The 26,641-nt window shown below is 44.6% G+C and overlaps 1 protein-coding gene across 7 annotated transcripts in view; it reads left to right on the forward strand.

The window, feature by feature from the left end:
- The window catches only part of LOC110509751 (ankyrin-1), a 103,832-nt gene that overhangs the window by 68,145 nt on the left and 9,046 nt on the right, over positions 1 to 26,641 (forward strand). For 3 of the 7 annotated variants that reach the window (XR_005040348.1, XR_005040353.1, XM_036967316.1), the window contains exons 5-38: positions 2,716 to 2,814; positions 3,232 to 3,417; positions 3,798 to 3,896; positions 4,051 to 4,149; positions 4,492 to 4,590; positions 4,923 to 5,120; positions 5,391 to 5,489; positions 5,671 to 5,769; positions 6,067 to 6,165; positions 6,772 to 6,969; positions 7,197 to 7,298; positions 7,588 to 7,689; positions 7,855 to 8,052; positions 8,540 to 8,638; positions 8,939 to 9,037; positions 9,545 to 9,643; positions 9,831 to 9,923; positions 10,078 to 10,150; positions 10,340 to 10,360; positions 11,498 to 11,621; positions 11,760 to 11,823; positions 11,925 to 12,037; positions 12,466 to 12,690; positions 12,932 to 13,086; positions 13,278 to 13,489; positions 14,355 to 14,559; positions 15,524 to 15,620; positions 15,905 to 16,133; positions 16,286 to 16,414; positions 17,636 to 17,755; positions 22,910 to 22,994; positions 24,298 to 24,372; positions 26,148 to 26,279; positions 26,395 to 26,550. Coding sequence is in view for 1 of the 7 variants with exons in the window: in XM_036967316.1 (XP_036823211.1) it covers positions 2,716 to 2,814; positions 3,232 to 3,417; positions 3,798 to 3,896; positions 4,051 to 4,149; positions 4,492 to 4,590; positions 4,923 to 5,120; positions 5,391 to 5,489; positions 5,671 to 5,769; positions 6,067 to 6,165; positions 6,772 to 6,969; positions 7,197 to 7,298; positions 7,588 to 7,689; positions 7,855 to 8,052; positions 8,540 to 8,638; positions 8,939 to 9,037; positions 9,545 to 9,643; positions 9,831 to 9,923; positions 10,078 to 10,150; positions 10,340 to 10,360; positions 11,498 to 11,621; positions 11,760 to 11,823; positions 11,925 to 12,037; positions 12,466 to 12,690; positions 12,932 to 13,086; positions 13,278 to 13,489; positions 14,355 to 14,559; positions 15,524 to 15,620; positions 15,905 to 16,133; positions 16,286 to 16,414; positions 17,636 to 17,755; positions 22,910 to 22,994; positions 24,298 to 24,372; positions 26,148 to 26,279; positions 26,395 to 26,550 (4,282 nt within the window). In the remaining 6 variants the exon portion in view is untranslated. The remainder of the gene's footprint in view (positions 1 to 2,715; positions 2,815 to 3,231; positions 3,418 to 3,797; positions 3,897 to 4,050; positions 4,150 to 4,491; positions 4,591 to 4,922; positions 5,121 to 5,390; positions 5,490 to 5,670; positions 5,770 to 6,066; positions 6,166 to 6,771; positions 6,970 to 7,196; positions 7,299 to 7,587; positions 7,690 to 7,854; positions 8,053 to 8,539; positions 8,639 to 8,938; positions 9,038 to 9,544; positions 9,644 to 9,830; positions 9,924 to 10,077; positions 10,151 to 10,339; positions 10,361 to 11,497; positions 11,622 to 11,759; positions 11,824 to 11,924; positions 12,038 to 12,465; positions 12,691 to 12,931; positions 13,087 to 13,277; positions 13,490 to 14,354; positions 14,560 to 15,523; positions 15,621 to 15,904; positions 16,134 to 16,285; positions 16,415 to 17,635; positions 17,756 to 22,909; positions 22,995 to 24,297; positions 24,373 to 26,147; positions 26,280 to 26,394; positions 26,551 to 26,641) is intronic. The other 4 variants (XR_005040350.1, XR_005040349.1, XR_005040351.1 and 1 more) reach the window with 4 other exon arrangements.

Below are 26,641 nucleotides of genomic sequence, written 5' to 3' on the forward strand. Positions count from 1 at the left end.
ACTGCGAATTCCACGACCGTTTAGTCATGGTAGTTAGTCTTCTTCAAGCTCTGATGCTGCTGATGGTCATTAGTAGCCTACCAAACTTCATAACTTCCTGGTACTCAGCACTCTATTGTCCCTCCGATCACTCTGACATTAATGCAGATGTATCGAAAATCTAATGAAACACTTCATGAGAGCTCATGTTGCGCAACATTTCTGTAGGCTATGCAATTGCGTGAGAACACAGTTTTGATGGCCTCTATTAAAAAGAGGAGGGTCCCATCAGCTTTCTATAGACTAGGACTACTATATTTCATTCTCAACTTTCCAAATATTAAGCACATTGCTTCGCTTTACAACAGGAGTATATCCTACCTGGCTGGCATAAAAATGGGAAAAGTGGGAAAAGTGTCCTCCATTTGCTACTAATGACATGTATTTTTTTCCCCCTGTTCCAAGACAGGTGCATGATAATGGTCGATTCTAAATCAAAACTAATTTCACACATATGATTTAGTATATGTAAATACAAGGTTACATAGGCTAATATTGTCACCCATCAGACTACTATCACTTGTGAATTCTGTATTATTATTTGTGAATGATGCCCAGCGTGTGCAGTAAGAAAAGAAACAGCGCATGCCTTTTTTGTGTGTGCAACTTTTTCAAATCGTAGGCACACATCTCATGTAGCTTAGCCCATAGGCCTATATGTTTTTGATAAGGTTTGTATCACAACTAAAGTAGCCAAATAACTTCTTAAAATGAAGCACATGCATTATTTTTTACAACCGATGTAGAGCCTAACTGGCATGCATAGGCGGCGAGTGAGTTTCAAGTTTGGAGAATATCATTTTCACCATAAAAATTGCACCTTTATAACAAAGCATTACTTGCATAATCTCATTTGCAGTCCTTTTTGACAGTCGTCTTTTCCCGCTAACTGATTGCTTGCATTTTGCAAAATTGTGCGCATTTCTGCGCTTAGAATGTGAAGAAATAGACTAATAGTTTATTAACATTTTAAGCTAAAGTTTGTGATCTGTTGCATCAACCTCATTGCTATTGAAAGGTTTTTTGATGCGAGTATGTTTGAATATCATTTTCTCGCACAGAAAGACAAGTTCACCAATAGAATAGATCAACTTTTGTACTATGGGGGATAGTAGATTGACATAGGCTAGTGCTTTTGCTGTTTGTTAGGCCTTACTCATCTACTCATGTTGGTTGATGAAAAGCACGTGGACAGTTCCTCTAACATCTTCACTATGCGTCTCAGAATTCACTAAGAGGGACGCGAGCAGTTGCGTCCCCGATGTGTCTGTCTTCACTTGTAGCCTACTTCGGAGTTGAGATGCCTGTGAGAAGAACCCGATCACATAAGGGGCATTGGCTAATAAGAATTGAGATATCTGAGAGAGCCATGCGAGTGAAAGGTGCAGAGCACGCCGATTGGTAGCCGGGAGAAGGGAAATATAATTATTACATTCAGCCCAAAGGCACAGGGGCCATTTTGGCCGCAAAAGGCGTAGATTTTTTAGGGGGAATTACGGCTACCGGGAAATTTGAGGCCTGATGAGAATATTATGAAGTGCTTGTCAAATTGTGAATGAGAGCCTGTCGAAGTGTGTGTGCAGCCTGCACAACAAACAAAGCAGAGCTCATGCCTTTCATGCAACTTTTTAAAAATCATCATTAGAGTCGCATCATGCAGCCATAAAATATAGCCCAACGTTTGTATCACAACTAAAGTTGCATCAATAATTCTAAATGAAGCATATAGGACGACCGGTTTCTTTGTTGACCACTCAGCACAGAGTAGCTGCATGTGCAGCTTTCTATGTAATCCAGCTATGTTCAATTGTATTCTTCATACTATAAAATAATGCCACGGATTTCTAAGCTTATCTTGTCTGCTAATTGAACTAGTGTAGCCCACAGCCATTTGGCATAGCCAGATCAGGACCTACCATAAGGACAACTCAGAGTATGCTATTCTGTTCTTCTGAAATAGACTACATTTTCTTCATAACATGTTCCTTTAGACCTGTCTATAATAAATAGTGGATTTATTTTACTTCACTACATTCCTAAGGAAAATAGTGTACTTTTTACTCCATACATTTTGACTGATACCCAAAAGTACTCGTTACATTTTGAATGCATAGCAGAGCAGGAAAATTGTCTAATTCACACACTTATCAAGAGAACATCCCTGGTCACCCCTACTACCTCTGATCTGGCGAACTCACTAAGCCCAAGCTTTGTTTGTAAATTATGTCTAAGTGTTGGAGTGTATCCCTGGCTATCAGTAAATAAAAAATACAAAACATTTGCCGTCTGGTTTGCTTCATATAAGGAATTCAAAATGATTTATACTTTTACTTTTACTTGTGATACTTAAGTATATTTTAGCAATTCAATTTACTTTTGATACTTAAGTATATTTGAAACCAAATACTTTTATACTTTTACTCAAGTAGTATTTTACTGGGTGACTTTCACTTTCGATTAAGGTATCTATACTTTTATGACAATTGGGTACTTTTTCCACCACAAGTGGCTTGTAGGATATGCATGGAAGCCAGGAGATGCTAAACTTGTTTATGTTAATTAACGGTCAATTACTGTGAGACTGGCAATTATTTTCTTGACAATCGCCGGCAGACAAAATTTCATGACCTCCAAAGCCCTACTGGTAACCATGCATCATGTACCTCTTCTTTACAGAAAGGCTTCAGCCCCCTCTACATGGCTGCACAAGAGAACCACTTAGAGGTCGTTAAGTTCCTGTTAGAGAATGGAGCCAATCAGAGCCTTCCAACAGAGGTGAGTAAAGGCCTACAGTCATGCCTTCTCAGATTGCATTAGTCCACTAGACAAATGTTACATTAACTTTCTCTCCTCTTTCCATTACAGTAATCTCAATTTACAATGTATCACATTTTCCTTTCCTCTTGTCCTCTGCCCCTATCTTCATTTTCTTCTGCTCTCTCTTCCTCTCCCTCTACTTACCCTTCTCTCAACCCTTGCATTATCACTTGGCTTGTCTCCCTTTTTCTCCCACTCCCTTGCACCCTATCGTTGACATTCCTTACCTCCTTCTCCCTCCTCTCCTCTTCTTTCTCCCTCGCTACCTCTCCCTCTGTCCTTCCCTCTCCTCCTTTCTCCCTTCTGACCTTACTCCCTGGCCACCCCTCCCTCTCTCCAACATTCTACCTCCATCTCTCTTCCCCTGTCTGTCAGGATGGGTTCACGCCGCTGGCGGTGGCTCTCCAGCAGGGTCATGAGAACGTGGTGGCCCTGCTCATCAACTACGGCACCAAGGGCAAGGTCCGTCTTCCCGCTTTGCACATTGCTGCACGCAACGACGACACACGCACTGCCGCAGTACTGTTGCAGAATGACCCTAACCCCGACGTCCTCAGCAAGGTAGTGTGTGTGTGTGTGTGTGTGTGTGTGTGTGTGTGTGTGAATGATGACTTATTAAGCCTTAATATGCTGGTGTCATTAGCTGATGTCATCAGTCAAAACACTGTTGTGCTGACTTGCAGAAAAGCAATAGCATCAAAGGTGATTATCTGCATTGCTTGCTGTTTGGTGTTTTAGGCTGGGTTTCTGTATAGCACTTTGTGACATCTGATGATGTAAAAAGGGCTCTATAAATACATTTGATTAAACAAAAAAGCTTCAAATAAACAAAAAAGCTTTCAACAAAGGCCACCTGCAACCATGGATGATGAAAATAAGATGTTACTATTTTCTCTCTCTCTCACAACTCTCTCTCGCTCTCTCTCTCGCTCTGTCTGTAGACTGGCTTCACTCCTCTCCACATCGCGGCTCACTATGAGAACCTGAGTGTGGCCCAACTGCTAATTAACAGAGGAGCCAATGTCAACTATACTCCCAAGGTCAGTCCATTAAACCTCACCTATACTGTACCTACTGTATCTGCCTTAATCGTGACATAGATATTGTAGATATCATAGTCCCTCAAAGACCCCATTTCCTAACAGAAGAGTCTTTGATTCAATTGATTTAGAAATTGTTCTTCCCCTCTCTCAGAATGGTATCACCCCCGTGCACATAGCTTCTAGGAGGGGTAATGCGATCATGGTTCGGCTTTTGCTGGACAGAGGGGCCCAGATAGACGCCATGACCAAGGTACTGTAACCCACCCTTTCTCCTCTTCCTCTTCCTCCTCCTCATCCACCCCTTTCTGCCATTTGACTTGAAAACTGTTTAACCCTACCTGGCTTCTTCACTCTCTTTAGGATGAGCTGACCCCCTTGAAAACTGTTTAACCCTACCTGGCTTCTTCACTCTCTTTAGGATGAGCTGACCCCCTTGAAAACTGTTTAACCCTACCTGGCTTCTTCACTCTCTTTAGGATGAGCTGACCCCTTTGAAAACTGTTTAACCCTACCTGGCTTCTTCACTCTCTTTAGGATGAGCTGACCCCCTTGAAAACTGTTTAACCCTACCTGGCTTCTTCACTCTCTTTAGGATGAGCTGACCCCTTTGCACTGTGCGGCCAGGAACGGTCACGTGAGGATCATCGATCTACTGCTGGACCAGGGGGCTCCCATCCAGGCCAAGACCAAGGTCAGCCACGGGCCTCTTGGAGTCCACTATGGGGAAAATAAAGGGCCATACTTTACGTCCACTTTGGCACAATATCACACCATTAACACCACTTTGGCACAATATCACACCATTAACACCACTTTGGCACAATATCACACCATTAACACCACTTTGGCACAATATCACACACACTTGCATTTTCAGCAGTAACCAATGCCAAATGATTCTCTGCCAGCAGCACAGAGGCGTGACTTATTTCAGTATTATTAATTTATCAATTTTTCCCTACTCAAAGGTCTTACACTGCTCTTCTCCTTTCTATCTCCCGGTCCTCCCTCTCTCCCCTCCAGAATGGCCTGTCCCCCATCCACATGGCGGCCCAGGGTGACCACATGGATTGTGTGAGGCAGCTCCTTCAGTACAACGCTGAGATCGATGACATCACGCTGGACCACCTGACCCCTCTACACGTGGCGGCCCACTGTGGTCACCACCGCATGGCCAAAGTACTGCTGGACAAGGGGGCCAAGGCCAACGCACGCGCACTGGTCAGCAGCTCTTAAGTGTCCTTCTATTTCTCTATACTGGTGTTAAGGGTGAGGTGTACTGTAGCTGTCCATTGGTCAGGTATACTGAGCTTTTATAACTGGGTCACGTTCAGTAGGCACAAACAGTAGAAAACATTATGAAATATGAATGATGGTTGTTATTGGACAAGTTCAGGCAGGACCGTCTCCATTTCTAAATGCTTTCTCCCATTTTGTGCGTACCGAACATAACTCTACGCTGAATTAGTCAAATGTTGTGACTTTGTTCAGAATGGGTTCACTCCCCTCCACATTGCCTGTAAGAAGAACCACATGCGCTCCATGGACCTGCTTCTGAAACACTCTGCCTCCCTGGAGGCCGTCACAGAGGTGAGATAACACTCTTTTGAAGAGCAATGGATTTGGTGCACTACTGTTTCTAATTGTTGTAATAGTTTGCTGCCAGTTATGCCATTACAAAAGGTCTGAAAGTGAGAATGTAGGCTTAATCGAGGTGGATTTATATAACACCTTCTCTCTCTTCATGTGCCCCCCCCCTCCCCTTACATAGTCTGGTCTGACCCCCCTGCATGTAGCAGCCTTCATGGGCCACCTGAACATTGTGAAGAACCTGCTCCACAGAGGTGCTTCTCCCAATGCCTCCAATGTGGTGAGAGGCCACCCCTTTATAACCTTTATTATTGACACGGGGGTGAAATATCCAGCGCTCTCTGATGGACTTATCTTATTCTTATGTTGAAATGAACACCAGCAAAAGGTTATGATGGACAGGTATCTGGTCCATGCATTCATATGGATTGGATGACTAAAGCCTGTTCTCTGTGTGTATAATGTGATATTTTAGTTGATGTGTGTGTGTTATTGATGTTGCATGGCCTAGTCCTGTGTTTAATGTCAGAGTGGTTGTGACAGGCTATGTGACCTCTGACCTGTGTTTGTGTAACAGAAAGTGGAGACGCCCCTCCACATGGCTTCCAGGGCAGGCCACTGTGAGGTGGCTCAGTTCCTGCTGCAGAACACAGCCCAGGTGGATGCCAAGGCTAAGGTACGGTACGCACTCTCAAATACACATCTATGAGCATTCAGCATGTTTTACTACAAACTCTGTCCTGGTTGGAATACACATTCAAAACCACCAGCACATGGTACATGTCAGGGGAGCATATTTGGTTTTAGAAGTGTGTGGGGGGGGGACATAATTATAAGTTGGATAAACACTCCAAGCAGCCTTCCCAACTGGTCGGAGGTGTCCACATGGGGGGGACATAATATAAGTTGGATAAACACTCCAAGTAGCCTTCCCAACTGGTCGGAGGTGTCCACATGGGGGGGGACAAAAATGCAATTTCAGAATGTGGGTGGGACATGTCCCCCCCTCCCCAGTGAAAGTGTATGCTGTTGTTACTGTTACATGCTGTTACTGTTGCATGCTGTTACTGTTACATTTATGCTGTTGTTGTAAAGATAGTAACTGAAGAGAAGAATATATATACATATATTTAAATTCTTCAGTTACTATCTTTACAACAGCATACACTGCACAAATACCTTAATGTTACTGCTAGCTAAATACAATTGGCTACACGTATTTCATTCCAATCTCTGTTTTTCCTCACTCTCTCTCTCTCTCTCTCTCTCTCTCTCTCTCTAGGATGACCAGACCCCTCTGCACTGTGCGGCCCGTATGGGACATAAGGAGCTGGTCAAACTGCTCCTGGAGCACAAGGCCAATCCTGACTCGGCTACCACCGCTGGCCACACCCCCTTACACATCGCCGCCCGTGAGGGACACGCCCACACCACCCGGATTCTCCTGGACGGGGCGGCCCAACAAACCAAGATGACAAAGGTTCTCCTTTGATTTACCGACTTTTCTTTCTCTCGCTCTCTCTCTCTCGCTCTCTCTCGCTCTCTCTCTCTCTCTCTCTCTTTTCCTCACCCTCTCTCTCTTTCTATCTCTATCTCTCTCTAACCCAATTTTTCTCTGAAGTTCGTTCCTCTCACTCCTAATCCCTTCACACCTCACCTCTTTTAGTTATCCTGCTCATGCTGCATCTGTGTGTTTGTGTGTCCAAGCAGAAAGGCTTCACTCCTCTCCATGTGGCCTGTAAGTACGGCAAGGTGGACGTGGTCGAGCTGCTGCTGGAGAGAGGAGCCAACCCCAACGCGGCTGGAAAGGTAGAAAAACACACTGCAACACAACACGGACTGTCATGTGCTTTTTTATCTGTGCTAGGCATACTTCTCAGTACTGTGACCCACCTAAAAACTATGGAACTCTCCTGTGGCCCGACTAACAAATAAACCTTGTATTCTAAGTACTGACCGGCATTTATCACAGCCCAAAAGGAATCAGCATGTCCCACCATTTTAGACATCATTTTTCATTTTAAACATGCGCCCACAAAGGCAGACAGATATTCTGTGGTTTAGATAGCTAGTGACAGTAAGTGTGTGTGTGTCCAAGCAGAACGGCCTGACTCCTCTACACGTGGCCGTCCATCACAACAACCTGGACGTGGTCAAGCTGCTGGTCAGCAAGGGAGGCAACGCACACAGCACTGCCCGGGTAAGAGGAACGATGTGACACACACGCCGCTCACACATAGCGGTACTAGTATATCCCCCTTCCAGGTTCATTGGTAGCTAGTGTAAACTATGATGAATACGACCCACCAATTGATGATCCAGTGTATTACCCCCAACCCTGCTGACTCCCTGTGTCTGTCTCTAGAACGGCTACACTCCTCTGCACATTGCAGCCAAGCAGAACCAGATGGAGGCGGCCGGATGCCTGCTGCAGTATGGAGCCTCTGCCAACGCGGAGTCCCTCCAGGGGGTCACACCCCTCCATCTGGCCTCACAGGAGGGCCAGCCAGACATGGTGGCCCTGCTCATCTCCAAACAGGCCAACGTCAACCTGGGGAACAAGGTAGTGGACTGGAGAGAGGAACAATACATCTCAGGAGGGTTTGAGGCGTTCAGGGATAGCTAGCTGAGTTGTACAGGGTTTGAGGCAAGCTTTCAGGGATAGCTAGCTGAGTTGTACAGGGTTTGAGGCAAGCTTTCAGGGATAGCTAGCTGAGTTGTACAGGGTTTGAGGCGTTCAGGGATATCTAGCTGAGTTGTACAGGGTTTGAGGCGTTCAGGGATAGCTAGCTGAGTTGTACAGGGTTTGAGGCAAGCTTTCAGGGATAGCTAGCTAAGTTGTACAGGTTTTGATAGACCCATGGTAAGATAAAGTGTTGAGGGCTACAGGGCAAGATGTTTCAATCACTGGGTCAAACCGGTAACCGAAATTACCTACTAGTATGCGTGTTTTGACGGTGCACTGTGACTTAGACTGACTCAGAGCTGGTTAGTGAACAGACTGACCAGCAGCCTACTGTATTCCTCCTGTTCCCTCCCGTGTCTCTCAGAATGGACTGACCCCTCTGCACCTGGTGGCCCAGGAAGGTCACGTAGGGATAGCAGACACCCTGGTCAAACAGGGGGCATCAGTCTACGCAGCCTCACGGGTAAGACATGCTGCATGATGTCAACCACAAACCTCAGAATACAGTGTAGAAAACAGAAACGTGTAATGTACACTTTCCTGTTATATTCAGTGCGGTTCAGTATAAGCAGTACGATGCACCACATGCTATGACGACATGCCATTTCCAATACTTTCATACAGCATCCACACTCTCTCAAATTTCAATAATATTTTACTGGCAGGACTGTTCAAGGTACAACAGAGCCACCAAGCTGTTTATAATGAGGCCACTGAAACACAGCCAACCCCCCCCCCCCCCCCCTCTCCATCTCTCTTTCAGATGGGCTACACAGCGCTTCATGTGGCCTGTCACTATGGCAACATCAAGATGGTGAAGTTTCTCCTGCAGCAGCAGGCTCATGTGAACAGCAAGACCAGAGTGAGAAGCTGCCGCTGCTACTCTCCTCCCTACACGTGGCCTCTATTAGTGTGGCTCTGCCCTGTTTCACGTCACCGCCGCCTTCAGGCTGCTGTCACATCACTCCCATTACATTAGTTTGGACATGGAATTTCTATTGAATAATGGCATGTCAATGTCAGCAGTCTTGGTAAGAGGGTTGCATTTACCTGAACACCTTTTTCCCGTCTCTCTCTGTCTCTCTCACTCTGTCTCTCTCACTCTGTCTCTGTCTCTCTGTCTCTCTCTGTCTCTCTCACTCTGTCTCTCTCTCGCTCTCGCTCTCACTCTCTCTCTCTGTCTCTCTCTGTCTCTCTCTGTCTCTCTCTGTCTCTCTCTGTCTCTGTCTCTCTCTGTCTCTCTCTGTCTCTCTCTGTCTCTCTCTGTCTCTCTCTGTCCCTGTCTCTCTCTCTCTCTCTCTCTCTCTCTCTCTCTCTCTCTCTCTCTCTCTCTCTCTCTCTCTCTCTCTCTCTCCACCCCACTCTCTAGGTGGGTTACACTCCCCTGCACCAGGCCGCCCAGCAGGGTCATACTGACATAGTCACCCTGCTGCTCAAACACGGAGCCCAGCCCAACGAGATCACCACTGTAAGCACATCCTTCCAGTACACACTTCTCCTCTAGTTCTGCTCTTCCCTTACTCTCTTCTCTTCTCTTCACCTGTTCTTTATCTGTTTGCTTTCCTCGACTCATTTCTTCCCTCACGCTTACATCTAAAGCCTTCGTCTGGCGTCTGATCTGTGTATCTCCTGTCTGTCTCTGTTCTCTGTGGTAGAATGGGACCTCTCCTCTGGGCATTGCCAAACGACTTGGTTACATCTCTGTCATTGATGTGCTAAAGTTGGTCACCGAGGAGGCCGTTTCCGTGGTGAGCAGCACTTCTGGTTCACATGGTTATGAGTATCTGTGTGTGGTGTGAAACTCTGAGCTACAGCACAGTATCATGTTGACTGGAATGACATATTTGAGCATGTCAGTTGATATCACTCATTTCTCTCTCCTTCTCTTGACGTTTTTCACAGATCACCACAGAGAAACATCGGATGAGTTTCCCTGAGACAGTAGATGAGATATTGGATGTTTCAGAGGATGAGGGTAGGTTGGGGCACTCAAGACACGTTCATTTTTAGCGTTTAAGTCTTTCTGTAAAAAATAGTACTACTGCCTGTCCTGTGTTTTGGTTGTGATAGTCAGCCCAGGTCCAGTGTCATGGAAGAGGACTGAAGTCTCTGTTTGAACCTAGATGACGAGCCTAAACAATGCCTTTTCCATTTGTTTTTGTAGGTGTCGCAGCGCTAACGTTAGGTAGGACTGTGTCTTTACCTCTGCTTTGTCCGGTCGTTCGGTGGCTCGTAAAATTGCGCCTCCATTGCAAGGACTTTCTCATTCTCTAATCCCCTTTACAACCGTCTCTCTCACTCAATAATGTTTCCTGCTATCCTCTTCTCTACATCCACCCAGTAGCTCTCTCTCTCTCTCTCTCTCTCTCTCTCTCTCTCTCTCTCTCTCTCTCTGTCTGTCTGTCTCTCTGTCTCTCTGTCTCTCTCTGTCTGCTCAATGTGAACGACCATGTCAGTGTTTCATTGGCATGTGATGTGGTCATGACATTTTTCTTTACCAGTGTTAACAACATCTGTCCATGGACTCATCATTGACAGGACTACATCAGAATTTAGAAAGTAGAAATACTGTAGAGCAAGAGAAAAATAGAACAGGAAAAAAAATGTTCTGCCACTGAGGGATCCAGTCCTGCGGTGCTTAATTGATCAACAGACTAATTACACAGATACAACTCCAGCTGAGAAGCACTCAAGGATCAGCGCAAACACAGTGACTGTGTACACCCATATGTAACTGCTTGTAGTTATAATAACCTTTTCCAGTAACCAAGGCAATTCTCTCCCATACGGAACTCTCTAACGGGCATGCTCACTATGCTGTGACCAGGTGCCATGCTATGTACCATGCAGTGTGTGTTCTATTCTGTGTTGTCAATCGTACTGTTTTTTCCATTGGTCTCCATTGGTTGTTGTCAGTTTGACTCCATTCCGATCCGAAACTGCTTGGGGATGTGACTATATATGGTAATGGTAGGTGGAAAATGAAACAGTCTAGACCACATGTGTCAAACTCATTCTACGGAGGGCTGATTGTCTGCGGGTTTTCACTCGTCCCTTGGACTCGATTGAGGAATTAAGGTCACTGATTGGTGGGGAAGTCTCCTCACATGGTTGTCTGGGTCTTAACTGAAAGGAAAAGCCAAAAACCAGCCGCCACTAGCCCCTCCATGGAATGAGTTTGACATCCCTGGTCTAGACCTATCAAGTCATTTTTCTCTTTTCTCTTTCTCTCTCCTTTCTGCGCCTTTGTTTTTTGTTCTCTCTCTCTCTCTCTCTCTCTCTCTCTCTCTCCATTCCTCTGTCGTCTCTCTGTGCTCTGCAGGTGATGAGTTGCTGGGGATGGATGGTGCTCGCTACCTGAAGCTTGACGACCTCAAGGACCAGGATGATGATTTCCTGTCCCCTAAGAAGACCCTGAGAGACTTTGAGGGCGGCCTGGGCACCACGTAAGTGACAGCGCCAGGGTCGAACTGAACACTTTGTGTGTCAGAGTCCAGTCATCTGAGGATAATGTGAGGGAAATGATTTTCCACCACATTACTCTTTGGCCCTCTCACTTTTTTCTCTTTCTTTTTGTGGCGCAGGCCCTACTCTCCTGCAATTCCCAGAATCCCATGCGTGTCCCCTGAAACTGTCCTGCTTGAGGGGGTAAGGTTCAAGGATTTATTCATTTATCTCATCAAATGCAATTGTCAATGCTGATGATTAGATTGTGCTCTCTCTTTCTTCCTCTCCCTCTCCCTCCACAGCACACCCCTGTCCCCTTGCCTAAGGAGTATGATGAGGACTCTCTGATCCCCAGCAGTCCTGCTACAGAGACCTCCGACAATGTTAGCCCAGTGGCCAGCCCCATACACACAGGGTCAGTTTACTACCTCCACAACCCTGTTCCTGGAGAGCTACCCTCCTGTAGGTTTGTCGCTCCAACCCCAGTTGTAACTAACCTGGTTCAGCTTATCAACCAGCTAATTATTACAATCAGGTGAGCTGGATTAGGATTGGAGTGAAAACCTACAGGACGGTAGCTCTCCAGGAACAGGGTTGGAGAGCCCTGCTCTACAATGCTTACGCACTGCAATACCTACACACCCTATTATACACAATGCCAACACATTACATAATGAATCGGCAGCTTATTTCCTATTTCTTCCATTCAGTGTGATTACAGTTCTTTAATGAGGTCACTATGACCGTTTGTGATTGAATTTGACCAGGATGAACTTGAGTTGAGCACGGTTGGATAGTTATTCTCTCAATAATTAATGGTGGTTCTCATTGGTTGCCGGTCAGGTTCCTGGTCAGTTTCATGGTGGATGCCCGGGGGGGCTCCATGCGTGGCAGCAGACACCACGGGCTGCGTGTCATCATCCCCCCTCGGACCTGTGCTGCCCCCACCCGCATCACCTGTCGTCTGGTCAAACCCCAGAAACTCAACACCCCACCCCCGCTGGTAGAGGGAGAGGGCCTGGCCAGCCGTATCATCTCTCTGGGGCCCTCCAGTATGCAGTTCCTAGGGTGAGTACGGGCGTGTGCCCGCTTGCGTGCGTGCTTGCATGTGTGTCTGTATCTCTGTATGTCTGCTTGTTTGTCAACCTGTATTTGATTGGGCAGTGAGGACCTTGCATTTCTCTTATTACCCAGTGGCAGTGATAGTGGTGATTGTAACAGTGTAGGAGCAATCGTACAGTAATCGTAATAGATTCCAATAGTAACAGCATGTATAGCATTCTGATATAGAGTGGTAATATCTCTATAGGCCAGTGATAGTGGAGATTCCCCACTTCGCTTCTCTGGGTCGAGGGGACCGGGAGCTGGTGGTTCTGCGCAGTGAGAACGGCTCTGTCTGGAAGGAGCATCGCAATCGCTATGGCGACGAGGTGCTGGAGACCATTTTGAATGGCATGGATGAAGGTCAGTGTAACGATGATAAATGTCACCCCTCTACAGTAGAGCCGTGTTTATGTACTGTTATGTCTAAGGCCTCGTATGTAAGCGACAGTATATCATTTTACTGTAACAACGATGTTATACACACAAAAATATATGTAACTCATTAACATAATCCTTACCCCTTTCTCTCTGCCGCCCCTCTCCTTCCTCAGACCTGGAGAGTCATGAGGACTTGGAGAAGAAGAGAATCCGCCGCATCATCTCCACGGACTTCCCCCTCTACTTCGCTGTGGTGTCCCGCGTCCAGCAGGAGAGCGACCTGATTGGCCCAGAGGGCGGTCAGCTGGCCAGCATGCTGGTCCCTCATGTCCAAGCCATCTTCCCTGAGACAGCGGTCACCAAGAAAGTTCGACTGGGGCTGCAGGTGAGGAAGAGGAGAAGGACGAGGACGAGAGGGGGAGATGCCTGCAGAGCGATGCCTTACCTTACCTACTGGGTTATGTAAATAGAAAGGCAGTTTTTCATGTTGGCTCCCTAGGAGTGAATATGCTTTCTGCACTGCTCTTCCAAAGACCTAGGGCTGTATTCAATCAACTTTGATTGAATGGGACATTTTGTCAGGTAGCTGCTCTGTTCAGCTCACTCAATCAGTGCTGTCTGCCCTGCCAATCATGCAAGTTTGGCACCGCAGCAACAATGGAGCTGGCTAATGCATAACACTGACTACAGCATATAGTAACTGGCAGTCAGGAGTGCTGACTACCTCCATATATTTTTCCACGACCAAAGATTGTGTTGTTTTACTTCTTACTGCGTCCATTTGTCCCATATCTCCTCATTATAATTTTGAAATGTCTGTTGTCCTTTGATTTAGATGTTTTGTATGTATGAATGTGTTTGCTTTGTTTCACTATTGTCTTTTTAGTTTTCTCCCAACTTTCATCATACTTCAGTTCCCTGAGCTAAATTAACTGATATTCAAATGCGCATGTCACTTGGTTTGGTTTTACGTGCATGATTGTTTATCCATCTGTTAGAGGTATGTTCAGGTAGGCCTATGTATTATGTTGTAACAACATGTTTTTTTGTCTTAATAATAGTTTGTTGACTATGTTCCAGAGGGCGAGTAATGTGAGAAAAAGTTAAGGGTTTTCTGTTGTATTTTTACCTTACGTTATTGTTCTTATTTTTGTCTCCTCTTTTAATACATCACTTGTCCTTTCTTCTCTCTATCCCTTTCTCTTTTCTTTCACTCTTTCTCATCTCCCGTCTCTCCTCTCCCTCTTCAGGCTCAGCCTATCCCAGACGAGCTTCTGACTCGACAGCTTGGTAACCAAGCGACCTTCAGCCCAGTGGTCACGGTCGAGCCACGACGACGCAAGTTCCACCGGCCAATAGGATTACGCATCCCGCTGCCCCCGTCTTGGAGGGAGAGTTCACGTGACGCTGGGGAGGGGGACACCACCAGCCTGCGCCTCCTCTGCAGTGTCATTGGTACGGGCATGCATGGAGTTTACTTTATGTCCTTGACATCTGGTTCATGGCAAATAGCATTAATTGTCAACATAAGTGAGTGTTAGGACAGGGGTGAAGGGGACAGAACTAGTGCTGAAAGCTCCACACAGTAGTGGGTAAACCGGTAGTACAGAAGGGGGCTAATCACACACCCCTGGGGTGTTCAGGATCAGCGTTGCGGAGGTGTTGTTCCCAACCCTCACCGGCCTCGACCGGAGCATGGGGGGGTCTCAAGCAGTGAAATTATTACTAGTGTGATCATTTTTTAATTATGCCCAGATCATGAGGCCACTTGATGATGTGAGGCCTGAGGCAACTGCCTAATGGTAAGTCAGCCACTTTGTGTAATTTAGCCTATTAAACACAAAAAATATGTTTCAAGTGAGAATTAATGCCAAAAAATACAGGAAATTATTGCCTACACCCAAATGTTTTTGAGCAAAAAAGTAGTGTGTAGTTCCAGTTGGTAGCTACACCACTACATGGCTAAAAAGTAATTAACTACTGAAAACACTACTTAGATTTGAATTTAGTTTAACTACCACCAAGCTACTGCAAAATGTAGTTACATTTCTAGTTGAACTACATGTAGTTCACTATTCCCCAACACTGATTCTCACATAAGTATTCCTCTTGCCCAAGTGGGATACCACAGTGTGTAGTGTAATGGCTATTCATTGTCCGTGTATCTGTTGGGGCGGTATGTCAATTGTAGGAGGTCTACGGTGTCTGGTAAGGTGAAGGTGATATGGCACTGGACTAGCCTCTCAAAGCACTTCATGATGACTGAAGTGAGTGCTACGGGGACGATAGCATCACGTGCCAAGACAATCTTGAATGAAAGAGAGTTGGGAAAAGTAACAGGCCATTGAGGGGAAAGACAGAGATTGAGAAAGTGGAAGTGTATAAAAAAAGAGAGATGAAACAGCCCCTTGTCTCCCAGGTGGAACAGCACCAGCCCAGTGGGAGGACATCACTGGCACCACCAAGCTGATGTACACCAACAACTGCGCCAACTTCACCACCAACGTCTCTGCAAGGTGAGTCCTAATTCACACCCTCCTTTAGATGTTATACAAAATGTATGAGGAAGAACACCAGTATACTAATTTACCCTGTGCATAATAACCATTTGCAACCTCATCCTGTGCCAAACCATATTGAGTTCCATCCGCTTACACTATGCTACAGTCTTTAATCCATTAACTGTACACTTCGACAGATAAAACAGATGCACACACACAAACAGCCACCATCTCTATCAACTATCCCTCAACCTTCTCTGTGCGTCATCTCTCCCCCTCTCCTCTCCTCCTCTCCCCAGGTTCTGGCTGGCAGACTGCCCACGCACAGCTGAGGTGGTGACCTTCGCCAACCTGCTGTACCGGGAGCTGATGGCCGTGCCCTACATGGCCAAGTTTGTAATATTTGCCAAAATGAACGAGGCACGCGAGGGCCGCCTACGCTGCTACTGCATGACCGACGACAAGATGGACAAAACCCTGGAGCTGCACGAGAACTTCAGCGAGGTGGCCCGGAGCAGGGATATAGAGGTCAGCAGGGGTCAGGGGGCGAGGGGTTTAGTGTGTGTTTCAGTAGGTTCTACTGTCTTTAAATATGTTCACATAACTCAGACATTTGTGTGAATAATCCATGGAAGTCAATGGAGGATTTTTTTCTCTCGTGACTCTGTCGCCCCCCTCAGGTGATGGAGGGCATGCCTCTGCACCTGGAGTGCTCTGGGAACCTGGTGCCTGTGAGGAAGGCCACTCAGCAGGCACGCAGCTTCAGCTTCCAAGCCTTCAGAGATAACAGACTGCCCGTCTCTGTCAAGGTCTGTCTCCCTCTCATTGTCTATCTCTATTTTTGCACTGAATTGTGATTCAGTCGATTTAATTGAAGTGTCAGTCTGTCAAGCTGTCTGTTGGTGTATTTGACATGTTATTCAGGCAGGTTTTGCGTTGAATCGACCGTCGGTCAGTCGACAGTCGGTTGGTCTTTTCGATCCGGTCTACATGTCTGTGTGTCTGACTGACTATCGGTGTTTCTGATATGTCGGTGTGTGTCTGTCATTTTCTTTCAGACATGTTTGTGTGTTCATCTATCTGTCCGTCTATCTCTTTAACTTTATATATGCTCATTACAATTGTTGTGTTCCTTCTCCCATCTCTATCACTCCCATCTCTCCATCTGTTTCAAATCTTGTCCTTTTTTTGTAGATCTGTTCAGCCTATCTTTCTATCTTCCTTTACCTGTGTGTGCATACCTGAGTTGCAGACAACACTTCTCTTTCACAGACCACCTGTCTATCTGTCTGTGTGTGTGTCTGTACGTGTCTGTCTATACATCTTGTCTGCCTAACCATATGTATGTCTGTTTGTCTACCCATATCTGTCTGTGTTTTCTGTCTGTCTGTGTGGCTTTTGAGTGTGTGTGACGTGCGCTTCCATCTTAGTCAGTCTCAGACGAGTGCCTTGTGAAGTATTCTCCATCGTGGTGTACCTGCCGACTCTACCTAGCTGTAACTGTGTGCACGTCCTTTAGCTCTTTCACCTTCTTGCCTGCCTGCCAATCTTGTGGCCTGCCTGTCTGTATGTCTGTCTCACTGTCTCTCTTTCTCTCTCTCACGGTCACTCTGTTACTGTCTGATCTGACAGACGCCCAGGTAATTGTGCAGGTAAATCTCTCTCTCTCTCTCGCCTGCCTATGGACTGCTTCCATCTCTTCCCTCTGTGTTTCTGCTCGACAGACCACCACTCTGCAGGTTATCTAATTCCCCCTTTTCTCTCTTCTTCTTCTTCTTCTTCCCTCTCTCTCTTTTTCATTACATTTCACCCTATCCTCTTTATCCTTCATATCTGTTCTGCTTACCTCTTCTTACCTTTGTCATTCTCTCGTGTCTCTCTTCCTCGAGTCCACCTCTTCTGGTCTTCCTGTTCCTCTTTTTCGGCTGTCTTTCTCTTTCTTTCCCTTGTATCTCCTCTCTCTCTCTCTCTCTCTCTCTCTCTCTCTCTCTCTCTCTCTCTCTCTCTCTCTCTCTCTCTGTGTCTATCAGGTCAGAGACAGCAATAAGGAAGCCTCTGGGTTCCTTTCTTTCCTGCGGAAGTCTACCAAGTATGAGGATGCACAGCACGTGCTGTGTAACCTCAACATCACCATGCCTCCCTGTGTCAAGGTACACACTCATGAATGCACACACACAAACACACACGCACACACACTCCAACTCACTCTCTCACGTTCCGAACTCCCACATAGTGAAACCATATTTTCACATGTATTAAATTTAGAGTTCACATGTTTACACCACCTTTTCACATGTGAGGAGAATAACATGTTTTCACCTCACATGTGAATTGCAATTTTACATGTGAAATTTGCTGTTTCACATGTTAAAACGTGTCACGTTCTGACCTTTTTTTCCCTTTATTTTGTCTTTATTTAGTGTGGTCAGGGCGTGAGTTGGGGTGGGCAGTCTGTGTGTTTTTCTATGTTGGGGTTTTGAGTTCAGCCTAGTATGGTTCTCAATCAGAGGCAAGTGTCGTTAGTTGTCTCTGATTGAGAATCATACTTAGGTAGCCTGGGTTTCACTTTTGAGTTGTGGGCGTTTGTTTCCATGTGAGTGTTTGTTGCCACACGGTACTGTTTTGGTTTAGTTCGTTTCACGTTTATTGTTTTGTAGTGTTCAGTTTATGTCTTTAAATAAACGTTATGGACACTTACAACGCTGCGCATTTGTCCTCCGATCCTTCTCGCTTCTCCTCCTCAGAAGAGGAGGAATGACGTTACAAAACGTTAATGTGAAAATCAGATATGCAGTTTCACAAAATATAACTTTTGGAATTTGCAGGTTCACATGTAATAAACCTGTGAAATTCTCACTTTCACATGTGGAATTGCATTTTCACTTGTGAAAAACATTCACCTGAAAATTACATTTGCGTTTCGCATGTAAGAAATGTTACATTCCCCAGCTAGAAAACCCAAAATGTCACTCAAACAGAAGGGGGAACTAACAAAGCGTCACTGACCAACAAAAACAAAACGGGTGCGGTTTTAGGAGAGGTTCTGACAGGCACAAGTCCACTGAAAGTTAACTAGCAACAACAACTGGAACCTAAAAGATACCCAGTGCAGTCACTAAATATGCTTCAAAGTAATACATTCTTCAAAGTATTTTTATTTAAGTCGTTTTTTGGGTTATCTGTACTTTATTATTTATATTTTGGACAACTTTTACTTTTTCTTCACTACATTCCTAAATATTTTTTCTTACTCAATACGTTTTCCCTATCACCCAAAAGTACTCGGGACAGGAAAATGGTCCAATTCACACACTTATCAAGAGAACATCCCTGGTCATCTCGTCTGCCTCTGATTTGTCGGACTCACTAAACACAAGGGATGCTCGTTTGTAAACTATGTTCGAGTGTTGGTGTGCCCCTGGCAAATTAAAAACCACTAAATTGGTGCCATCTGGTATGCTTAATTTAAGGAATTAGAAATTATTTTAACTTTTACTATTACAATTGATATTTAAGTATATTTTTGTAAATACATTTACTTTTTATAAAGTATGTTTAAAACCAAATACTTGTACTCAAGTAGTATTCAACTGGGTGACTTTCAATTTTGCTTGAGTCATTTTCTATTAAGGTATCTTTACTTTTACTCAAGTATGACAATTGGGTACTTTCTCCACCTCTGAAGAAGGAGCAAACAACAGGAAAACCCACACCAAACTCAAAGACAGAAGAAAACCAATAAGTGGATCCAAATGAAAGCAGGGAAGATCAGACAAAGGATTGCTTGTCTAGAACTCAAAATGGGGCACGCCAACTAAAGGTGTTAACTCTCTGTATCTATCAAGACCGCTGGAGCACTGGGCCAGCCACTCTTAAATATCACCTGGGCTAGCACAGGTGAAACACCTTCCCATTAACGAGATGGCAACCATCACAGGTGTAACACATACTGACTAACGAGGTGACACCAATCAGTGCGCCCCACATGCTAACGAGCTATACGTGCTAAAGTCCAACTCAAAGCATAAATGGAAAAACCAATACTCCACATTTAGTGATATCAAATTTGCCGTTTCACATGTAAGAAAACTCCACATTTACTCCAATGTATGTAAAAAAGGTAAATGTAAATAGACGCTGTATAGCCTAAAATGTCATTTTGATATCATGGATGGTCAGCCCTTGCATCCATAACATAGTACCGGTATATAGATTTGAGATTGGTTGCATTTCACCAGCCCATTCCCTCACCTTTTTACCAAAACTGTGGCTGGGAAAACACTGTGTTAATGATTCAGTTAAGGCAATGTTTCCCAAACTCAGGACCACAAGGGGTGCTCGTTTTGGTTTTTTTTGTCCTAACACTACACAGCTGATTCAAATAATCAAAGCTTGATGATTAGTTGATTATTTGAATCAGCTGTGTAGTGCTAGGGCAAAAACTCAAATGTACACCGAGTTTGGGAAACACGGAATTAACCATTTCCGCTTTACACACCTTTAATAGGGCAATAGTGTTATTATATGGTGAAATCCTCTAGTGAATGAGTTACTTTGGTGCCATTTATATGAAGCAAAACTTCTGAAGTTGAGAACAAAATTCTTACTATTGCAAACAAAAATAATGATATTGAAAGCAAAACATAAATACAAAAGTATTGATATGAAAAATAAATATTGCAAGGAAATAATTTATAAATGCGAGAGCAAATTGCAAATGGACGCATTTTTGTTTGGTTATGTTAGCCCGGCCTTTGCTTTCGCAGCCTTTTTTTTTTACAGTTGCTCATTTTGGCACATTCATTCCAGAAACAGAGCACCCTGCATCCCACTGCTGTTTTGCCTCTGAAGCTAAGCAAGGTTGGTCCTGGTTGTTTTGTATGGGTAGGACTACCAAGGTACAGAAAAATTACAAAATGAGACGACATAAACCAGTGGTTCTCAATCCTCTCCTCTGAGACCCCCAGCCGGTTCATGTATTTGATCTATTTCAGAACACCTGGTTCAACTTGTCAACTAAACATCAAGCCCTTGACTAGGTGAATCAGGTGAACTAGTTCAGGGCTAAAACAATATTGTGAAACGTCTGGGGGTCCCCAAGGAGAGGTTGGAGAACCACTGACCTAAACCGGAACAACCATCTCAGTAATGGGTGCAATAAGTCTGACTGCTAACAGATTGGATTTGTTTAGAAAAATGTATGTTATTTATCTTTGTGTAGCATAAAATCTACCTCCAAAAAGCATGCAGGAAAATATGATAATTTTTGGTTTTTGAGAGTGTGTGATTATTGTACCTTTTATATTCAGAATATTGGGTACAAAATTTTACCATTTATACTAGATTATCTGCACATGTACCCTAAAAGGTACCAAACAATACCATTTGAAATCATATGTGTACCTCTGAAGGTATTTTATATTTTTGTACCACTAGGAACAATGCAATATACCCTGACCATACCCCTTTTTCTAAGAGTATAAAGTCATTCATTTTATGGAAATTATGAATGGGGTGTTTTTATGCTTTAATGTTGCTATTGATTGATTGGTTCTCAGTCGACAAAGGGTGTTGCAATATCTCCTGGGAAGCTCTGTCTGCATCCTTCTCAGCTGATCCATGATCAGTTGAACTTCGAAGGCTTAAAAAAGACCAACATTAAATACAGACTGTAAAAGATACCGTATCTAAAAAGAGACTAGTCAGACTATTGATTGGCGGTTCAAAAGCAAAGATGAACTGAATATTTTTATGTCCCATTGCTAATTCAAGCAAAATAGTTGATCTCAAATACAGTTTTGTTTCCACTAAGACAGTACAATGTAATAGTCACAAAAGCAGCACAAGAAACCACATGCAAACATTTCCTTAGACAACCTTGGGAGAAATGCATGTACACTGAACAAAAATAAAAATGCAACATGCAACAATTTCTAAGATTTAACTGAGTTATAGTTTGCATAAGGAAATCAGTTAATTGAAATAAATTAACTAGGCCCTAATTTATGGATTTCACATGACTGGGGATACAGATGTGCATCTGTTGGTCATAATTCCTTTAAACAAAAAGGTAGGGGCGTGGATCAGAAAACCACTCAGTATCTGGTGTGACCACCATTTTCCGTATGCAGCACAACACATCTCCTTCACATAGAGTTGATTAGGCTGTTGATTGTGGCCTGTGGATTGTGGCCACTTCTCTTCAATGGCTATGCGAAGTTGCTGGATAATGGCGGGAACTGGAACACGCTGTCTTACACGTTGATCCAGAGCATCCCAAACATGCTCAATGGGTGACATGTCTGGTGAGTATGCAGGCCATGGAAGAACTGGGACATTTTCAGCTTCTAGGAATTGTGTACAGATCCTTGCAACATGGGGCCGTGTCTTATCATGCTGAAACATGAGGTGGCGAATGAATGGGACGACAATGGACCTCAGGATCTTGTCATGGTATCTCTGAATTCAAATTGCCATTGGGAAAAAAATGCAATTGTGTTCGTTGTCCGTAGCTTATACCTGCCCATACCATAACCCCACGGCCAACATGGGGTATAAAGCCGGACTACAGACAGATCAAGACCCTGGTGAGGACCACGAGCACGCAGATTATCTTCCCTGAGAAGGTTCCTGACAGTTTGTGCAGAAATTCTTTGGTTGTGCAAATCCACAGTTTCCTCAACTGTCCGGATGACTGGTCTTAGACATCCCGCAGGTGAAGCTGGATTGTGGCGGTCCAGGGCTGGTGTGGTTACATGTGATCTGTGGTTGTGAGGCTGGTTGGACATGCTGTCAAATTCTCTAAAACGACATTGGACGCAGCTTATGGTAGAGAAAGGAACATTCAATTCTCTGGCAACCGCTCTGGTGTACATTCCTGCAGTCAACATGCCAATTGCATGCTCTTTCAAAACTTGAGACATCTGTGGCATTGTGTGACAAAACTACACCTTTTAGAGTGGGCTTGTATTGTCCCCAGCACAAGGTGCACCTGTGTAATGATCATGCTGTTTAATCAGCTTCTTGGTATGCCACACCTGTCAGTTGGATTATCTTGTCAAAGGTGAAATGCTCAATACCAGAGATGTAAACAAATTTCAGCACAACATTTCTGAGAAATAAGCTTTTTGTGCGTATGGAAATTTTCTTGGATCTTTTATTTCAGCTCATGAAACATGGGACCAACACTGCATGTTGCGTTCACATTTCATATTTTTGTTCAGTATGTTTCATAGATAGCAGTACCCATATCTAGTCAGTGATGTGTTTTTTTTTTGTTACTGTGTCCATTGTGTGTGGTCCAGGTTGTTGGGAGTGAGGAACGGAGGCGAACTCTGACCCCGTTGGCCCTGAGGGAGCGCTACAACGCTCTGAACGAGCCCGGTCTGGGTAAGTCTTGTCATGCCTTTTCAGAAGCCCTCTCCCTAATATACAGAAGGAGACAGGGCTTGAATGTTTCACCCCTACTCCCCTGCTTCCCAATCTATTACGCATGAGCCTTGGATGCAACACAGTGCTCTACTGAGCCCCATAATACACAGCAGTGCGATGATGGCGCCATATTGGTTATGTGCCAAAGATTAGCTAATACCTACACATCCAAACAGCTCTATGGACTTAATCGCTTCCAGAGTCCTGGTAACATTAGTACTGAATTACCTGTTATGGTTTGCATGGCGCTGGTGCTGGTTGCTCCACTGCGAGTCCTGTTAGCATGGCGGATATTTAGCATTTAGCTTAGCGCTGGGAATGGGCAGGTCCTTGCAGTGGAGCCAGACAGAGGAGCCCTCTGATTGGCCCATGGTAGATGAGCCAAGATGGGAAGGAGTGCTCATTGGTTACATGGTGAAGATGAGAGCTGGGCCTTTTCTGTCTATCTGAGCACGGCGCTGCTACCTTGCACCTCAGTTCTCTATGGTTATGTTGTTCTAACAGAAGGGACTGGTGTCTGAATGAATTTCTTCTCTACCTACCTCTAACCTACCCTGCCTATAGTCTGCTAACACATAAGGATTGTATGTGCAAAAACACAATACTCTGGGTAATACATATTCCCTTCAACAGACCAGTGCTTTTTGTCAAGGTAAGTTTGCTATTATCTCTTTTAATAGCAACTGATTTTAGTGGGTTTGATATATTGGATAATGTCCTGTATTGAGTAACTTGAACAAATCTGTAAAAAACGAGACCTTTTTTGTGCCGTACTGTTTGCACCACTTACACAGTGTCAGTCGTGTAGTTGTGATTGAGTCCTACATTTAACCCTTACACAGTGTCAGTCGTGTAGTTATGATTGAGTCCTACATTTAAACCTTACACAGTGCTCAGTCGTGTAGTTGTGATTGAGTCCTACATTTAACCCTTACATAGTGCTCAGTCGTATAGTTGTGATTGAGTCCTACATTTAACCCTTACACAGTGCTCAGTCGTGTAGTTGTGAGTGAGTCCTACATTTAACCCTTACACAGTGCTCAGTTGTGTAGTTGTGATTGAGTCCTACATTTAACCCTTACACAGTACTCAGTCGTGTAGTTGTGATTGAGTCCTACATTTAACCCTTACACAGTACTCAGTCGTGTAGTTGTGAGTGAGTCCTACATTTAACCCTTACACAGTACTCAGTCGTGTAGTTGTGATTGAGTCCTACATTTAAAGTAGATTTAAAGTTCTGAAGTTATCTTTTTTTCCTCAGCTACAGTCAATGTCATGGAGAGGACCGAGCTCAAGATCTCCCTAATATCCGAACAGCTGGGATTGAGCTGGGCAGGTCAGTGCTCCTGTACAGGGCTGTTACTCCCATGTGGCTCAGTTGGTAGAGCATGCCGCTTCCAATGCCAGGGTTGAGGGTTTGATTCCCACAGGGGACCATTATGGAAAAGTATGAAAATGTATCCACTCACTACTATAAGTTGCTTTGGAAAAGAGCCTCGACTAAATTACTCAAATGTAATAATGTACAGTGGGGCAAAAGAGTATTTAGTCAGCCACCAATTGTGCAAGTTCTCCCACTTAAAAAGATGAGAAAAAAAATCCAGAAAATCACATTGTATGATTTTTAATGAATTTATTTGCAAATTATGGTGGAAAATAAGTATTTGGTCACCTACAAACAAGCAAGATTTCTGGCTCTCACAGACCTGTAACTTCTCCACTCGTTACCTGTATTAATGGCACCTGTTTGAATTTGTTATCAGTATAAAAGACACCTGTCCACAACCTCAAACAGTCACACTCCAAACTCCACTATGGCCAAGACCAAAAAGCTGTCAAAGGACACCAGAAACAAAATTGTAGACCTGCACCAGGCTGGGAAGACTGAATCTGCAATAGGTAAGCAGCTTTGTTTGAAGAAATCAACTGTGGGAGCAATTATTAGGCAATGGAAGACATACAAGACCACTGATAATCTCCCTCGATCTGGGGCTCCACGCAATATCTCACCCTGTGGGGTCAAAATTATCACAAGAACGTTGAGCAAAAATCCCAGAACCATACGGGGGAACCTAGTGAATGACCTGCAGAGAGCTGGGACCAAAGTAACAAAGCCTACCTTCAGTAAAACACTATGCCGCCAGGGACTCAAATCCTGCAGTGCCAGACGTGTCCCCCTGCTTAAGCCAGTACATGTCCAGGCCCGTCTGAAGTTTGCTAGAGAGCATTTGGATGATCCAGAAGAAGATTGGGAGAATGTCATATGGTCAGATGAAACCAAAATATAACTTTTTGGTAAAAACTCAACTCGTCGTGTTTGGAGGACAAAGAATGCTGAGTTGCATCCAAAGAACACCATATCTACTGTGAAGCAGGGGGGTGGAAACATCATGCTTTGGGGCTGTTTTTCTCCAAAGGGACCAGGACGACTGATCCGTGTAAAGGAAAGAATGAATGGGACCATGTATCGTGAGATTTTGAGTGAAAACCTCCTTCCATCAGCAAGGGCATTGAAGATGAAACGTGGCTGGGTCTTTCAGCATGACAATGATACCAAACACACTGCCGGGGCAACAAAGGAGTGGCTTTGTAAGAAGCATTTCAAGGTCCTGGAGTGGCCTAGCCAGTCTCCAGATCTCAACCCCATAGAAAATCTTTGGAGGGAGTTGAAAGGCCGTGTTGCCCAGCAACAGCCCCAAAACATCACTGCTCTAGAGGAGATCTGCATGGAGGAAGGGGCCAAAATACCAGCAACAGTGTGTGAAAACCTTGTGAAGACTTACAGAAAACGTTTGACCTCTGTCATTGCCAACAAAGGGTATTTAACAAAGTATTGAGATAAACTTTTGTTATTGACCAAATACTTATTTTCCACCATAATTTGCAAATAAATTCATTAAAAATCCTACAATGTGATTTTCTGGATTATTTTTCTAAATTTGTCTGTCATGGTTGAAGTGTACCTATGATGAAAATTACAGGCCTCTCTCATCTTTTTAAGTGGGAGAACTTGCACAATTGGTGGCTGACTAAATACTTTTTTGCCCCACTGTATGTATAGTCTACTTAGTTACGTATTTGATATACTGAATACCATTTTCTCTCTCTCAGAGTTGGCACGGGAGCTGCATTTTGGTGTGGATGACATTAACAGAATCAGGGTGGAGAATCCTAACTCCCTCCTGGACCAGAGTTCAGCCCTGCTCAATCTGTGGGTTGGCCGGGAGGGCAAGAGGGCCAAGAGTGAGTGTCTGTGTGTCTGTCTGTCTGTCTGTGTTACTACAGTCCCCCACCTCTTCATTCCTTAACTTATTTTCCGACCCCTCTCTCTCCTCTCCTTCCTCTTTCCTTCTGTCAGTGGAGAGTATATATGTAGCTTTGAAGAACATTGACCGTTCAGACATTGTGAGTTCCGTGGAGGGCCAGCCACAGGCAGGGGCCGGGGCCTCAGAGGAGGGGGCCTGCAGACTGGTTGACCACGACTCCACCCTGCTCTCCCCCAGTGTTATCAATGGTAAGAGACATACAGAGAGGTGTGCGTACACATATACACACACACACACACACACACACACAGGGGCGCAACTTTGGTTTTAGAAATAGGG

The sequence above is a fragment of the Oncorhynchus mykiss genome, chromosome Y (genome assembly GCF_013265735.2).
Source record: "Oncorhynchus mykiss isolate Arlee chromosome Y, USDA_OmykA_1.1, whole genome shotgun sequence".
NCBI lineage: Eukaryota > Metazoa > Chordata > Actinopteri > Salmoniformes > Salmonidae > Oncorhynchus > Oncorhynchus mykiss.